We start from the raw sequence: 16,066 nt of genomic DNA, 5'->3' as shown, positions 1-16,066 counted from the left end.
TGCTTGCCTGGTGCTCACCTCCTGCTGTGCAGCCCGGCTCCTAACAGGCCATGGACCGGTATCAGCCCACGACCTGGGGGTTGGGGACCCCTGGACTAATGCATAACTCACTCAAAACAAAATAGAGACTATTGCAATCATGAAGGTGATCTGTAGTAAAAGAGAGAATTTTGATACAGTCCCATGATCGAATCTGACACTGATTGGCAGTTGGCTTTGAAGACCTTGGGCCATGGTATCAAACCATAAAATCTGAATCATATTCCTTAGAGCGATGTTCTTCATATCCACCTATGAGCCACTAGCAATCAAATACAGGTTTCTAGGGGCACTTATAATTTCCTTTTTATGTATTTACAGATTTAGATCAATAATAGAGGGTTGGTAAGCAGAAATCAAGAAAGGAAAACAAATACATGGAAATCTTAAATTGAATTTCAATGTGAAAATTATGGCTTTATTATATCCCAGTAGCATAAAATTATGGTTCACCCTTCAAAGTATGTCATACACTTAAATGAGGTCCATGGCAAAAATTATAGTATAGCTCACAGTCCCTACACTGTTAAATTATTCACAAAGAATTGGGTGGTATCTTGGGACTAGCTTGGCTCAGTGAAAAGAACAAAGGTTTTGGAATGAGTTAAACCTAGGATTTCAAGGAATTCTCTGGCAGTCCAGTGGTCAGAACTCCATGCTTCCTATGCTGGGGACATGGGTTCGAACTGTGGTAGGGGAGCTAAGTTCCCACATGCCGCGAGGAGCGGTCACAAAATAAATAAGTAAAAATAACCTAGGATTTCACCCGAACTCTGCTGTGGAAACTTATCCAAGTTACTGAATCATGGAACTGTGTGGCTCGGCCAAGTTACTGTACCAGATTGAGTTCTGTAAAGTGGTTGTTGTAAAGATTAGTAATAACACATATAAGGTGTCTGGAAGTAGAGCCTCATACATAGTGTGTTCTCAGTCAGTGCAAGTCTCGCATGGGGCACCTCACAGTACACACAATGATTTTTTTATTGAATTGATTATAAGGAGATTAAATGTTGGTATTATATGTCCTTCTTCCTTGAGTGGACAATTGAAATTGAAAGGACATATTTCTTGCTGCTGACTATACAGTCTTACTTCCCCAAGAGACTAGAATAGGCAAACTTTAGTAAAAAATGTCTTTGTAATGTTCCTTTAAGGAGAAGTCTATAGTGTGCAGAAAAAACTTCCTCTATTTTAAAAATCAGTATTGTCACAAAATATCTATTTATTTGGTGTTTAGGACCCCTAAATAATGAAACTGCAGTGCCTTTTCAGGATGGTTAATAGATGATTTTAACCAATTTGGTTAAAATTGTTCATGGTAACAAGTAGGGTTTCAAAAGGAGAGGAGTCAAGGAGGAAAAAGAAACCGATAATACTTGTTGCTTCTCAGGGCAGTTCAGGAACCACGAGTGGGTCCATCAATGCATGGTGAGTGGAAGAAATTCTCAGGCACCAGGTGAAAGTAAAATCTTAGTATTCTGTAGCTTATTTTTTAATAACTCAAATTTGCATTAAGATGCATATTCTATATTTTCTGGATTTTTTAATGTCATTTAAATCAATAGTTAATATTTTCTTACCATAACTCTTTGATTTATCTGACAGCAAAGTTACTAACAATGAAGCATACTGTAGGGATGTATCCCTTCCTCTCAGTCAACATATAAAAAACATTATATTACACATTAAAATTGCTGTGCCATGTAAAGATAGTCAGCATCTTTAGTCATTAGGAGATGTGAATTAAATGAAAAATAAAACCACAGTGATTTTATATATATATATATATATATATATATATATATATATATATATATATATATATATATATATTAGAATGACTACACCAAGTAGTCTTGGAAAGGATGTGGAGGAACTGAAACTCTAATAGTTTGCTGGTGGGACTGTAAAATGGTATAAAATGCTGGTGGGACTGAAAAAGGCCTGGCAGATTCTTATAAAGTTAATCATACTCCTACCATATGACCCAGCTATTCTACTCCTAGATATTTACCCAGAAGAAATGAAATGTATATCCATACAAAGACTTATACATGAAGGCTTAGTAACTTAAAAAATGGAAACAACCCAATATCTATCAACATGTGAAGGGATAAACAAATTGTGGTATATCCCCACGATGAATACTACTCTACAATAAAAAGGAATTACCTATTGTTACATGCAACAACATACGTGAATCTCAGTTATGCAGAGTGAAAGAAGCCAGATTAAAAAAAGAGTACATATCGTCTCAGTCCATTTATAATATTCTAGAACATGCAAACTAATTAATAGTTACAGAAAGTAGATCAGAGGTTGCCTGGGGATGGGTTGGCGGACAAGGAGAAACAGGAGTTAAACGAGGTGCAAGCAAATTTGGGGGGATGATAGATGGGTTCATTATCTTGATTGTGTTGATGGCTTCACACATATATATCAAAACTTATCAAATTGTATGTTTAAATATATGCCATATTTTACATGTCAATTATACCTCAATAAAGCTGTTTTACAAAAATCATTGTGTCAATTTTCTTTAAAACTGAAGAGACAACTGTGACCGTCTGCTGTTAAGTTCGGCAGATTGACTGTCGGCCCTGTGGCATTCACCACTTCTTGGCTATGGTCAATTGTAATGTTTTATTACAGGACTATAAGGACTTTGAGAGCAGGATCCAAGTTTAACTCATCTTGGTCTTCCCTCTAACGCCCAGCATGGTACACTTCATCAACTGTTATTTATTTATTTATTTTGCAGGACGCGGGCCTCTCACTGTTGTGGCCTCTCCCGTTGCAGAGCGCAGGCTCCGGACGCGCAGGCTCAGCGGCCATGGCTCACAGGCCCAGCCGCTCCACGGCATGTGGGATCTTCCCGAACCGGGGCACGAACCCGTGTCCCCTGCATCGGCAGGCGGACTCTCAACCACTGTGCCACCAGGGAAGCCCCAACTGTTATGTTTTAAATGAGTGAATTACTTGGATAATTTTTGGCAAAACATTTCAGAAAACATTTCTTCCCAAATTCCCTAATTAACCCTTGCCATTTTTTTTAAACATCCATGGGAGACAGCAAATCTTCATGCTTAAGAACTTTAAATCCAGAGTGACCTGCTCAGCTACTTGCTAACTGCTTGAGCATAGATAAAATTAGCTAGCCTCTCTAAGCCTCATTTTCCTCATTTCTAAAGGGGGTAATAATATACCTATGTCATTGGTCTCCTGAGAGAATTAAATGGATAATCCATATAAAGTGCATGGCCCATAGTCAAAACTCAAAAAGGCAAGTGAATTTGTACATTTACCATCACAGACTTTTGAAAGTTTATGAACTCCAAAGACTGAAATAATCTATTTTTCACCAGGAGAAAGAAAATGTGATGAACTGGTACCTGAATCTTATGAGGAGAGATGGCTCTAAACTGACGTTAAAGTTACCTGCATGTTAGGCTTTTTAGAAGCATACAACCAGAGAAATTTAATGTATTGGAAGAAGTACAAGGGTTACAATAGCTTATAGTCTTGTTCTTAGACCTTTTCATTAAAACAGAAATATTAGAACCTTGTCATTAGGTGGAGAGCCTGAAGTTGCAAATAGCCCATTTAGTTTCTCCTTACACTTCACTTTGAGGTTCTTAAATGTAGAAATCCTGTTCTCATATTTGTTTGCAAGCTTTCTCTCTAGTGAAAAAGACTTTATCATCCCATCTATGGGGAATTAATTGAACGAAATGTGGAAAAATGTAATCTTCGGGGAGCTCTGCTGTGAGTACTCTCAGTAAATACAGCACAGCCAAGGGACTCTGCAGAGACCTGACCTAGAGTAGACAGAGCCTGGGCTTTAGATCCAGCCAGTTTCAGATAAAATAATTTTCTTGAGCTATGAGCAACTCATTTCATTGTTTTGCAGTCTTTTTATTTGTTTGTTTGTTTGTTTGCGGTATGCAGGCCTCTCACTGCCGTGGCCTCTCCCGTTGTGGAGCACAGGCTCCGGACGCGCAGGCTCAGCGGCCATGGCTCACGGGCCCAGCCGCTCCGCGGCATGTGGGATCTTCCCGGTCTGGGGCACGAACCCGTGTCCCCTGCATCGGCAGGCGGACTCTCAACCACTGCCCCACCAGGGAAGCCCTGTTTTGCAGTCTTTTGATTTATAATATTGGGCCTAGTCACATTGCCATGATTTGTAGGGGATGTTTATAAAATATATGAAATAACTATTATCATTAATAAACTGGGTTATTAAATCTCTTCCAAAAATAAGGTGCTGACATGTAAATAAAATTTATACCTGATGCGTTAGGTCTGGCCCAGTGCTAGACATGCCTTCAAAAGTCCAAATCAATTTGTTGTGCTGGAAGAACATAATACCAGGGGTCAGGAAATGTTATTCTACACCTGGCTCTGCCAAAAGCTCGTTCTGTGATCATTTTTAACCACTTCACCCCTCAGTTTCCTCAAATGTAAAAGTAGAGAGTTGGACTAGATCAGGAAGGGGAAACACCTGATACTATAATCACTCCTATCTGTCTGTGCCCATGGCAGACACTGTTAATCAATCACTGAAACTCTTCTACCAAACTAGGAAGCTGCTTCTGATTTCTTCTCAGCAAATCATTGTAGGCAGTTACTACCAATCAACCGGTGTTAGCAACCAAAGTAAAACTTACTTGCCATCTTTGGGCCAGAAGATCTCTAAAGGTTCTTTTAATTCCAGTATTACTCAAAGGTCAAAATGAAAGTCTGTGCCAGAAAGAAATATGTTGGCAAATCTTACTTCCCTTTTTCACATTCTAGCCTCTGAATGTTAAAGACTTTGCAAGCCCTGTCCATGAGGATGCTCTGCTATCCCGTCATTGCATTTTGCTTTTGTTTGTCCAAAATGAAAACAGTTTAGTGGATTTCCCCCCTAATTCTGAAAATGCATACTGTAAAAATTTGAACAATGCAGAAAAGTACAAAGATGAAAGTGAAAAGTGTCTGATATTCAACATCCATTATTAATATTTGGTAACCGGTCTTAGAGACACAGCTCTAGGTGTAAGTGTTTTTCTGTACTCTGTTTAATGTCCCCATACAGCAACATTCTGTATGAGCAACTTTGCATATCACTAGGAAGCTGTGGTTCTTAGTCTCTATGTACTCATAAAATTCCATCTTTATCTGGGGGTTCCTATTCTGCTGAGTGAAACTTTGCAAATATGGCAGCAGATTGAAAGAGCAAAGGGTCTTTAGACCCTTACCATCAACTACTCTTAAAGATGTGGTCAAGTTCTCCAGGTTCCACTATAGTAAATGCAGAATGGAAAGATTGGTAAAGCTTGTGGTTAAAATTCAATATGAAAATGAGATGGACCCAGTGTCTTGCGAGAAAAGCAGGTGTTCCTCCCTTACCCCTACACCCCACTGCCACTTTTTTTTTTTTGCTTATTACTATAAAAGTAATATATGTTTATTTAGGAAAATATAGGCAGGCAAAAATGAGAAAAATAAAAATCATCAGTAATCTAACTAATCAGAATAATTGTGGTTAACGTTTTGGAGCGTATACGTTCAGGCTTTTTTTTTCCTATGCATATATTTTTATGTAGGTATCAACATACATAATTAAAAAGCACTCTTTTAAACTTCTGGGTTTGTCTCTTTACTCACTGCATTGCAGTTCCTGTAGAGCACGGTTTCTACTATGAGCAGGAAACTATACGAGTTAAAACTGGCTTTTGTGATATACAACTGTTTCATTTCATTTCAGAGCAAAATGCATTGAAATGTTAATTTCTGTGAATTTGAGGTGATTTGGGTAACGTACCTTCAACGTTATTTTCATTAAGACCTAAGATTCTATTTAATTGCAATTAAGATGACTTCCCTGATTTAGAATTAAATTTGGATGGAAGTAGGCAATTCAAATATGGCAAAACCTTATGATGTTATTTAAAAATCAACATAATTTTATATTTCCCTGCCTGATTTTCTTGAACACATGAATTAAAATATATTCCAATTGGAAAAGGAATAAAAGTGAATAATCGTCTAACAGAAATTAAATTTAATCTTTCTTTTTGAAGACACATATGACAAATTTTGAGAAAATATCAAAAGAATATTTCATGTTTCTTTAAATTAGTGGGCTAGATGAATACTTCTTTCTCCAGTCATATTTCAAAGTCAACAAACCTAAGCTAGAGGTATTTAATATATATTTTAAATGTTTCAGTGATTCCTTTCTAAACCAGCATCTTTGAGGTCTTGGAACAGATGACAGTAAAATGAAATTCTTCTGATACTTCTATTTTTAAATACATCTCTTCAGTGTAGTTGTTCTCAGTTGCTAACAATAATTTCCTATCAAATGTAAAATGCTGCATGTAAAGTATTTTTCAAATTTAACATGGTTATGGATAAGCAATCAATGTGCATTTTCATTTGTAAAAAGGAAGAGGAAGTAATTACCAAGCAAAGCAATCTTAGAGCAAGAAGAGCCTTAGAAGTTTACTTAGTGCATCCCGTTCTTTTTAGAGCTAAGAACACTGATGTCAGAGGGGGTGATTCTTTTCAAAGTAACACAGAGGAACTGGAATTGGATGTTGACCCCCGAGTCCATGCAACCTCTTTCACTGCTTATGCCACTACTCCCAGAAAGTGAAAATCATATTCATCCCCATTCAACATCTAGAATGCCAAGTATAGCATAAAGTATTTACCAACCTAGCTGTTGTGGCCAACAGATGCCAAAGAACTTAACATCTAATTGGAAAAGTAACAAATAGAATAGACAGGCAATGGTAAGTGATACAGGGCACCAAAAATAGTAGAAGATCATTTCCAGTTGGGAAGGATAGGGACATCTTTATATAGAGAATGGTTTATTTGAATCAGGTCTTTAAGTGGGCATGAGATTGCAAGAGAAAGAGCGAAAGGAGGACTTTTGGGTGGGAAACCTATGTGAACAAACATATAGAGGTAGGAAATCATAGATATAGTTGGAAAAAAATGAAAAGACTAATTTGACCAGGGCATATGATTTGCATAGAGGATGTGGTGATAAAATTAAGAAAGGTAGTTGGAGCTCAGTGGTTCTTGTGCATTACAACTTTTTAAGGATTGTAGACAGGTAATTTTTATAATATGAAGGAAAATTTTGTTTGTATATTTCTACGGTTTTTTTTTTAATATATTATGGCACCCAGGTAGCAAGATGTAACTTTATGAACCTACTAAAATTGGTCCACATGAACTTTTGAACTGAAGATTTTTAAAGTTTCTGATGATTCTTGATGTCAAATTTGTGGTATTCCTGACATTTGTAAATAACTTTCTAAAACCTAGAGAAGTAGAGAAGTAGTGAATTATGGTCCTCGTTTCACTCGAAGCTGTTAAACATTTGGAGTTCAACAGTAAAGTTTTTGTGGAAGAAAAGTGATAATTAAATGGCCAAGAAAATAAGTAATTAAAATAGAATTTTAATTAAAAAAAAAGCTTAGGTGGAGACTTGGCATAGTGTCACTTCCAGCCTCCTTCTATAAGTTAAAGCAAGTCTCAGGGCCAGCCTTGCTGCAATGTGGGGGGACTACACAAGCACATCAATATCAGGAGGGGGTTCACTGGGCGCCATCTGTGGAAACTAGCTACCCGATACGCTTAAATTGTAAGCTGGACAACTTTAGAATTTCAATGATAATTCCAAGGGAGTTTGGATATTTTCTGGCTCAAACATAGAGTACAATTAAAAGGAAGTGAAAAGAAGAGGGAAGAAGCCTCAAGGTGATGAAGGATTTTGAAATAGTAGGTAGTTTCTTGGGCCTTGCAGATTTGGCAGATTAGATCACGGAGAAGCAGCTGAAATAAATGGGTCACTGCATCACTATCCAAACTTTGCATACTTGGAAGGATTACCTGATGATGCTTGTTTTTCATGAGAACTCTGGGGCAAAGTACTACAATTGTGCCCTATCTCAAGCATACATGGAAGGTTCTCTTTCTAAAGATGGCAAAGAACTCAGACAGCAATGGAAATGTACAAGGGTTAGTAGAATGTAAAACTAGTTGAGAGAAAAAATAAAATAGCAAGGAGAGCCTGACAGTAAAAGAACTCCCATGGCACCAGGATAAGAGAGAAAAGCCAGCATTCTCCTGGAACTTCTCAATCCATAGTATCTGTGCCCTCATAGCACAATATATAAGTTTAGAGGGCAAGGCCTAGGTTCTCACATGAATATAATCTTACTTCAGAATTCTGCAAAGACCAGGAACCTCCTTGACGTGGGTGGTCTGAGACTGGGGTTCACTGTTCTTATCCTGAACCACCATACAATGCCAAACAGCTTTTCCTTAGCTGTTTCCTTTATTTTTCTTAAACATGTTCAGACTCTTATCATATTGTCCTCCTCCCCTCGAAAATACATACTCTGCAGGTGCCTGAAATAATATACTCCCAGTAATTGCAGTTTTGCAAAAGTAGAGTTTATTTCATTCAGTCTAAACTCCATGGAAATTTGTTGCCTAACAAGGAAATACCAAACACTTTATAAACTCCTGGAGGGCAGCAACCATGTCGTATATGACTTTGTTATCTCCTGCCTCCTGGGCTCACAGTCTACCTTCTCGGATGTACTAATTTTAATAAGTAACTTGAATTGTTAACAATATACTCTTGTGCCCTTCTTTGACGCACAAATGTCATTTCATTTTGTCTTCGCATGTTTCATGTCAAGTTCATTGTAAATCATTTCTCCTGAGCTTGTTGTTAGCCTGCAGATCATTTTGTAGGCTTTTCACATAACAGCTGAAAGAGTTTAATTCAAGTTGAAGAAACTTACTTCATTTACAAGCGATTAATTTGGGCTTCACTTACCTTAAGGAATATTCGAACATGTAAATTTACAGATAAATCCTGGGAGTGTCAAATTATGTAACCAAGAGAAAGTAAGTTCTGTGCAGCTTTGGGGGCATTGGTCGGCTGTAGTCAGGCTTTTTTTTTTTTTGGGGGGGGGCGTCAGGTTTTTGAATGAAATAGTAAAACCGGTTCCAGGAACTGTCTACTTCACCTGGTTTTGCATAATTCCAAGAAGTTAGAAACTGAAAACCAGGCTTGTTAAAGAGTTAGAAAGATTGCTATTGCATAAGAGAAAAAAGCAAAACCAAACCATCTATTCTCTTTTAAATCATAAGATTTCACAATATTCCTGTTTTCAAGTACTTGAAGTTTTCTCTGGGCAATGATTAATTTTTAAATAATTGTTTTTAATGTGGAACGTAATACATACTCATCGTAGAATTAAAACATACTTAAAGTAACAAAGAGAAAAATAAAAATCATTCATGATCCTACAACCATTAATATTTTGAGGAACGACTTTTAATTTTTTTTCTAGGTACATGTTTTCACAGGACGGGTCCACACTTCAGTTTTATAACTTGGTCTTTTGGATTTTTATTTAAAAAATTATATTGTGAGTACGTGAAAAGAAAACTTCTGAGGATTATGACATGTAGTAGCATCGCACGGTGTTAGAGGACGCCATCTGTGGTGTGGCGTGTACGGTCTGGCGGGAAAAGAACGCTCCGGGTGGGCAACATCGACCACTCTCCGAGCAAAAGAGACTTCATTTGCCTTCGGCGACTAGAGCCTGACGAGAGTGCAAGGCGTGGGAGTAAGTGGAGGGCGTTCTGGGTGACTGCGAGCACGAACTCCCCGCGCGGTCCTCATTTACCCCGGGCAAGTCCAACGGGCCCAAGCCCCGGAGGGGAGCCGGGGGAGAGAGTGCGGCGCGCGGTGCGCTCGGCCTGGGTCCCAGCCTCCGGCCCCCGCCCCCGGGGCTGGCGCCACTCTCGGGCGGTGGGGTGAGATAAAGCGGGGCAAGGTTCTGCAAGTCCAAATCAGGCAAGCGCAGCTACGATACCAGCGCCTTTACGGGGTCTCCAGGCGTGTTTGTTCCAACTGTTTAAACTTTCAAAGCACCCGCACCCCAGCGACCTTCGGCAAACAACTCTTAATCCCGCGGGCGGAGAGCGTTGGCTGTATTTGAGGGGAGGGTAAATTGAGAGCGGGGGACCGGGGGGTCCTAAGGCAGCCCTCCTCCCGGCATCCCGCCCGCGGCCGCCCACTGCTACCCCCTCCCGCGGCCCTTTCCCGCCCCAGGACCGCCAGCTTCTTGCGTCAGCCGGAGCGGGGGTGGGGGATTTTCGGAAGCTAAGACCTCGCGGCCGGCAGGGGAAGGAAGGGCTTGGGCTCTTGCCCCGCCCTCGGGGGTCGGGAGGCGGAGCCGGGCAAGAGCCCGGCCGGCGAGTCGGGCTGAGTCGCGGAGAAGCTAGTTCCTAGGATCCTAGAGAAGCAGCCGCCGCCGACGCCGCCAGTACCGCCCTGTCCGCACCGCGCCTCGGCAGCCGGGACAGGGCCGCCGTCGGGGAGCCTCAGAGCACCGTCCCTAGCTCAGCATGATGGACTTGGAGCTGCCGCCGCCGGGACTGCCGTCCCAGCAGGTGGTGCCAGGACGGGGGCGGGGGCGCGAGGGAGCCGCGGCCCGGGAGGGACAGCCGCAGCTGGCCTCTCTTCCCGTCTGTGGCCTGAGCCGGGACTGCTGCGGCCGCGCGCACGCCAGAGCCGCTGCGCTTGCGCTGGGGCCGGGGGAGGGGAGCTGGGACCAGAGGGCTTGCGAGGGGTGTGGGGACGCGGCCGGGTGGTGGGACTGACAGCGCGCCCGCAGCCCCCGAGGAAGACTGTGTTGGTGCTGGGGGGCTACGCCCTCGCGCGTGGGGCGAAGGGCGTCTCTAACCACGCCCCGGGCCGCTGGAGCCCCGGCCGGGCCCCCTCCCGAATTTGAGCGGCCCGGAGGCAGCGGGGCAGGAGGGGGCGGACGCTGGCGGTCTGAGCCGGCGCGGCCCGGCCCTTCCGGGGCTGTGCGGCTCCCCAGCCTCGGAACCGGCAAAAATGTGCCTAGTCACGGGACCGCTCTCGGGGGAACTGAGGTCTCCTTTGGGCTGGGAGCCGGAGTCCCCCCTCTGCCGCTGCCCCTCGGCCCATGACCTCCGAGGGCGCGGGCTGCGGCGCCCTCACTCCGCTGGGCCGTTTGAGGGTGCTTCTGTGCAAAGTAATCGATCGGTCCATCCATGGGATCTCCCTTAGGCAGCTTGGCGAAAATGCCCAGTCCCCAGGGTGGGGGCGGGAGGAGGTCATAAAGTACCCAGCGCGCTAGGCTGCCCCGACGTACAGCGACCGAACCCCGCCCCACTCGCCCCCTTGCGGCCCCTGGAGCCGAGGGAAAGGTTCGGGCTCGAAGACCGGGAGTTGTCCCCGTGCAACACGCCGGGAAGTGGCGGCGGGGCAGTGGACTCTGGGGTCAGAGGCGGCTGCGCCCCCGGCCTCTCGATCCCGGCGTGGTGCCTCCCGGGGGGCGAGCGTGGCCTCGGCCGCCGTGACAGTGGTCGGTTGGCTGTCACGGCGGCCCTCAGTTGGCCCTTTCGTGCTTTATAGCGTGCAAACCTTGCCGCGCCGGGGCCAAGGGAAAAGTTGGAGCTGTTGATCTGTTGCGCAATTGTTATTTTCCCCCGGGCGGCTTTGTTTTTGGATTTAGCGTTTCGGAATTGTAATTCCAAAATGTGTAAGGCAGGATATTCTGTTCTGTGCTGTCAAGGGTAAGAGTTTCGAGTGTAGATTAGAATTTCTTTTGTTTTTAGACTGTTACTAAATTTTGTTCTTTCATAGATTGATTCTCCCTTGGGTGCTTTATTTTGTTTTCCTTTTCTGTTTGAGAATTTGCCTCGATTTCTTATTTTGTTGCTTCATTTGCGAGGGCAGAGGGTGGGACAGCTGTGTTTCATAAGGCTTTGCTAACAAGTTCTGTAAATTATCACAAATGTGAAAACAAGTTTCTGTATATACTTTGTAGGGACTTTTAAAGGAGTAGATATTTTTATTTCCAATTTTTTTGTGTGTGTGAATGGGTTCTTTGGAAAAATATTTGGTTCAAGGAAATGTGTAACTTAATAGGAATGGTAAATACATTTATACTCTGAAACGTCACGTTTTAGACTAATCCTGAAGATCTAAAAAGTAAGGTTTTGAGTTATTGACAATGTACTAATTGTGCTTTTTTTTTTTCTTTAAAGCTGTTTGTCTTGAACTTTCCCCTAGTAATGATTAGGATTGGATTCCCCCTCCCCACTAGTACGAAGAAGTAAATTGTGCTTTCCGATTTAGCTGCTGTTCAAGACTAATCCCTATAGCCATTTCTTTAATACTCTGTATGACCCAAAGACATATAATGCTAATAGACTTTAGTTTTTCTAGATTCAGGAATGTAGCCTAGAGTGTTATTAAAATTTTTTTTTCTTTCTTTACTATGTGATTTAAGATTCCATCTATACTGCTTTCTCTTTTAAATGTGAATTTTCCAATTATGTTTGTTAAGGTAACTGCTTTTCCACCTTTTGTAATCAGACATCAGTTTGCATATTTGAATAGTATAAAAAAATGGAATAAAATTTGGAATCAATTTCATGCCTATAACTATGATTCATATTAAATCTTTGTAGTCCAGAAAGATTTGAAGAGTTAAAAGTGGATTCTAACCTTTTGTCAAAGAAAAACCAGGTGTGAAGTGGTACTGGGATACAGGTTTTCACGCTCTGTAAGGAGGAGGTGTTGATGAACAGCAGCAAAGAGAGTTTTATATTCTTTATTTCCAGTAGCTGGAAGGAACCATCCATTACTCTTTTCAAGGGTGTCTTGGAGAAAGTATTTTTGTATATGAGGGATGAAGTATTTTGTATATGGACTAGACCAATGAGATAACTTTTAAAGAAAAATAGCACAGGTTTCTCATCTCCTGAATGAATGTTGAGCAAAGAACAACTTGACTTTTTAGATATTTGAATAAAATCTCTTGAGAGATTGTGAAAGATTGTAGGAGGGTAAATACATAACTCACATAAGTCTTTCTGCATTAAAAATAACTTGGGCCATTTGGGACTCTTTCTTTCTTGTTAACTTGGGTTTTTATAAACAATGCTGGGGGGAAAAAAACTCAAAACCCCACTTTCTTTAGGATAACCAGGAAGAATTGAAAGCCAGATACATTAGTTTTCTTTCTTTATTATTATTCAGGATGAATTATACTTACAGAGCTGCTTGAAGAAAAGAACCCTCTGTGGACTATAAGCACATTTTTTTTCTGGGAATTTTCTCTCTATTGGCTGAACGCATTTAAAGGGAGTTTTGCATAAATAATGTTTCCTCTTTGATTTTTCCTTGATCTGCGGTTAACTCGTCAGCGTAAACTCTTGGGCTCAGGAAGAGTTCGGCACTAACATGGTCATAGATGAGTTATTGAGTATTTCCTTGTGTGCGAGGCAGCATGATAATTGCTTCACGTGCATAATTTCACAGTAACCCCATGGGAAATACTATTATCTCCAGTTTCTAGGCGAGGAAAGAGGCATACAGCCGCCCAGAGTTCTGGTTAAAGTGACCCAGCTACTGAGTGACAAAGGTGGGATTCAAACCTGGGTAGTCTGACTCCAAACCTATGTAGAATGACTCCACTTCCAAACTGGACCAAGACTAGTTAAACTTTAAACAGGAGGAAACTCTTACACTTTAAAAAGTGGATAAATTGAGAAAAACTCAGAGAAGGACAGGCAGGGATTTAAAAGGTTAATCTCTGCACCTTTTCTAGTTACCAAGAAATATAATAACTTTATATTTTGTGTTTGTGAGACGGGAGGTGGACCTTGAATACAGTGAAGGTAAATACAACCTATCAATTGGACTTACCACATGGAGTTCTTTTAAGCAAGTTGCAGAGGCCTAGCGGGGTTTAATTTAGAGAGGCAGGACTATTTCTTAATATAATAATAGTTTTTAAAATTCTTGGTATTTCATCAGTGTCCAAGATTCTGCCTCATATTTTTCAGGGGCTCTTTTCCTTTTTCTTAATTAAAACTCTTAGTTCCTGGAGTCTTTGTTTAACTTTATTTGCCTTGTTAGTTGGTACATTCTCCTGGTCCATTGGTTCTTTTTTTTTTTTTAACATCTTTATTGGAGTATAATTGCTTTACAATGTTGTGTTAGTTTCTGCTGTATAACAAAGTGAATCAGCTATATGTATACATATATCCCCATATCCCCTCCCTCTTGCATCTCCCTTCCACCCTCCCTGTCCCATCTCTCTAGGTGGACATAAAGCACTGAGCTGATCTCCCTGTGTTATGCAGCTGCTTCCCACTAGCTATCTATTTTACATTTGGTAGTGTAGATATATCAGTGCTACTCTCTCCCTTCGTCCCAGCTTACCATTCCCTCTTCCCGTGTCCTCAAGTCTATTCTCTACATCTCCATCTTTCTTCCTGTCCTGACCCTAGGTTCATCAGAACCATTTTTTAAAAAAAATTTTTAGAGTCTATATATATGTGTTAGCATACAGTATTTGTTTTTCTCTCTCTGACTTTCTTCACTCTGTAACACAGACTCTAGGTCCATACACCTCACTACAAATAACTCAATTTCGTTTCTCTTCATGGCTGAGTAATATTCCATTGTATATATGTGCCACATCTTCTTTATCCATTCATCTGTCAGTGGACACTTACATTGCTTCCATGCCCTGGCTATTGTAAATAGTGCTGTAATGAACATTGTGATACATGACTCCTTTTGAATTAGGGTTTTTTCAGGGTATATACCCAGTAGTGGGATTGCTGGGTCATATAGTAGTTATATTTTTAGCTCTTAAGGAACCTCCATCCTGTTCTCCATAGTGGCTGTATCAATTTACATTCCCGCCAGCTGTGCAAGAGGGTTCCCTTTTCTCCACACCCTCTCCAGCATTTATTGTTTGTAGATTTTTTGATGATGGCCATTCTGACTGGTGTGAGGTGATACCTCATTGTAGTTTTGATTCGCATTTCTCTAATGATCAGTGATGCTGAGCATCTTTTCATGTGTTTGTTGGCAATCTGTATATCTTCTTTGGAGAAATGTCTATTTATGTCTTCTGCCCATTTTTGGATTAAGTTGTTGTTTTTTAGATATTGAGCTGCATGAGCTGCTTGTATATTTTGGAGATTAATCCTTTGTCAGTTGCTTCATTTGCAAATATTTTCTCCTATTCTGAGCATTGTCTTTTTGTCTTTTTTATGGTTTCCTTTGCTGTGCAAAAGCTTTTAAGTTTCATTAGGTCCCATTTGTTTATTTTTGTTTTTATTTCCATTTCTCTAGGAGATGGGTCACAAAGGATCTTGTTGTGATTTATGTCATAGTGTGTTCTTCCTATGTTTTCCTCTGAGAGGTTTATAGTGTCTGGCCTTACATTTAGGTCTTTAATCCATTGTGAGTTTATTTTTGTGTATGGTGTTAGGGAGTGTTCTAATTTCATTCTTCTACATGTAGCTGTCCAGTTTTCCCAGCACCACTTATTGAAAAGACTGTCTTTTCTCCATTGTATATTCTTGCCTCCTTTATCAAAGATAAGGTGACCATAGGTGCGTGGGTTTATCTCTAGGCTCTCTGTCCTGTACCATTGATCTATATTTCTGTTTTTCTGCCAGTACCATACTGTCTTGATTACTGTAGCTTTGTAGTATAGGCTGAAGTCAGGGAGCCTGATTCCTCCAGCTCCATTTTTCTCAAGATTGCTTTGGCTATTCGGGGTCTTTTGTGTTTCCATACAAATTGTGCAATTTTTTGTTGTACTGTGAAAAATGCCATCGGTAATTTGATAGGGATTGCATTGAATCTGTAGATTGCTTTGGGTAGTATAGTCATTTTCACAGCGTTGATTCTTCCAATCCAAGAACATGGGATATGTCTCCATCTGTTTGTATCATCTCTAATTTCTTTCATCAGTGTCTTATAGTTTTCTGCATATAGGTCTTTTGTCTCCTTAGGTAGGTTTATTCCTAGGTATTTTATTCTTTTGTTGCAATGGTAAATGGGAGTGTTTCCTTAATTTCTCTTTCAGATTTTTCATCATTTGTGTATAGGAATGCAAGAGATTTCTGTGCATTAATTTTGTATCCTGCTCCTCTACCA

General features: G+C 41.0%; 1 protein-coding gene across 5 annotated transcripts in view; it reads left to right on the top strand.

Moving 5' to 3' along the window:
• NFE2L2 (NFE2 like bZIP transcription factor 2) overlaps nt 1-16,066 on the top strand; it is a 76,538-nt gene that overhangs the window by 31,051 nt on the left and 29,421 nt on the right. For 2 of the 5 annotated variants that reach the window (XM_082841173.1, XM_082841171.1), the window contains exon 1: nt 10,302-10,518. The exons of 1 other annotated variant lie outside the window; for it this stretch is intronic. In XM_082841173.1, the coding sequence (XP_082697299.1) occupies nt 10,474-10,518 (45 nt within the window). In that variant the 5' untranslated portion in view covers nt 10,302-10,473. Of the gene's footprint in view, nt 1-9,672; nt 9,690-10,301; nt 10,519-10,582; nt 11,671-16,066 lie in introns of those variants that run through there. 2 more of the 5 variants (XM_082841176.1, XM_082841175.1) reach the window with 2 other exon arrangements.

Source organism: Leucopleurus acutus (genome assembly GCF_964270905.1).
Source record: "Leucopleurus acutus genome assembly, chromosome: 6".
Lineage (NCBI taxonomy): Eukaryota > Metazoa > Chordata > Mammalia > Artiodactyla > Delphinidae > Leucopleurus > Leucopleurus acutus.
The sequence above is the reverse complement of the archived record's forward strand: the minus strand, read 5'-3'. Positions and strand labels throughout refer to the sequence as shown.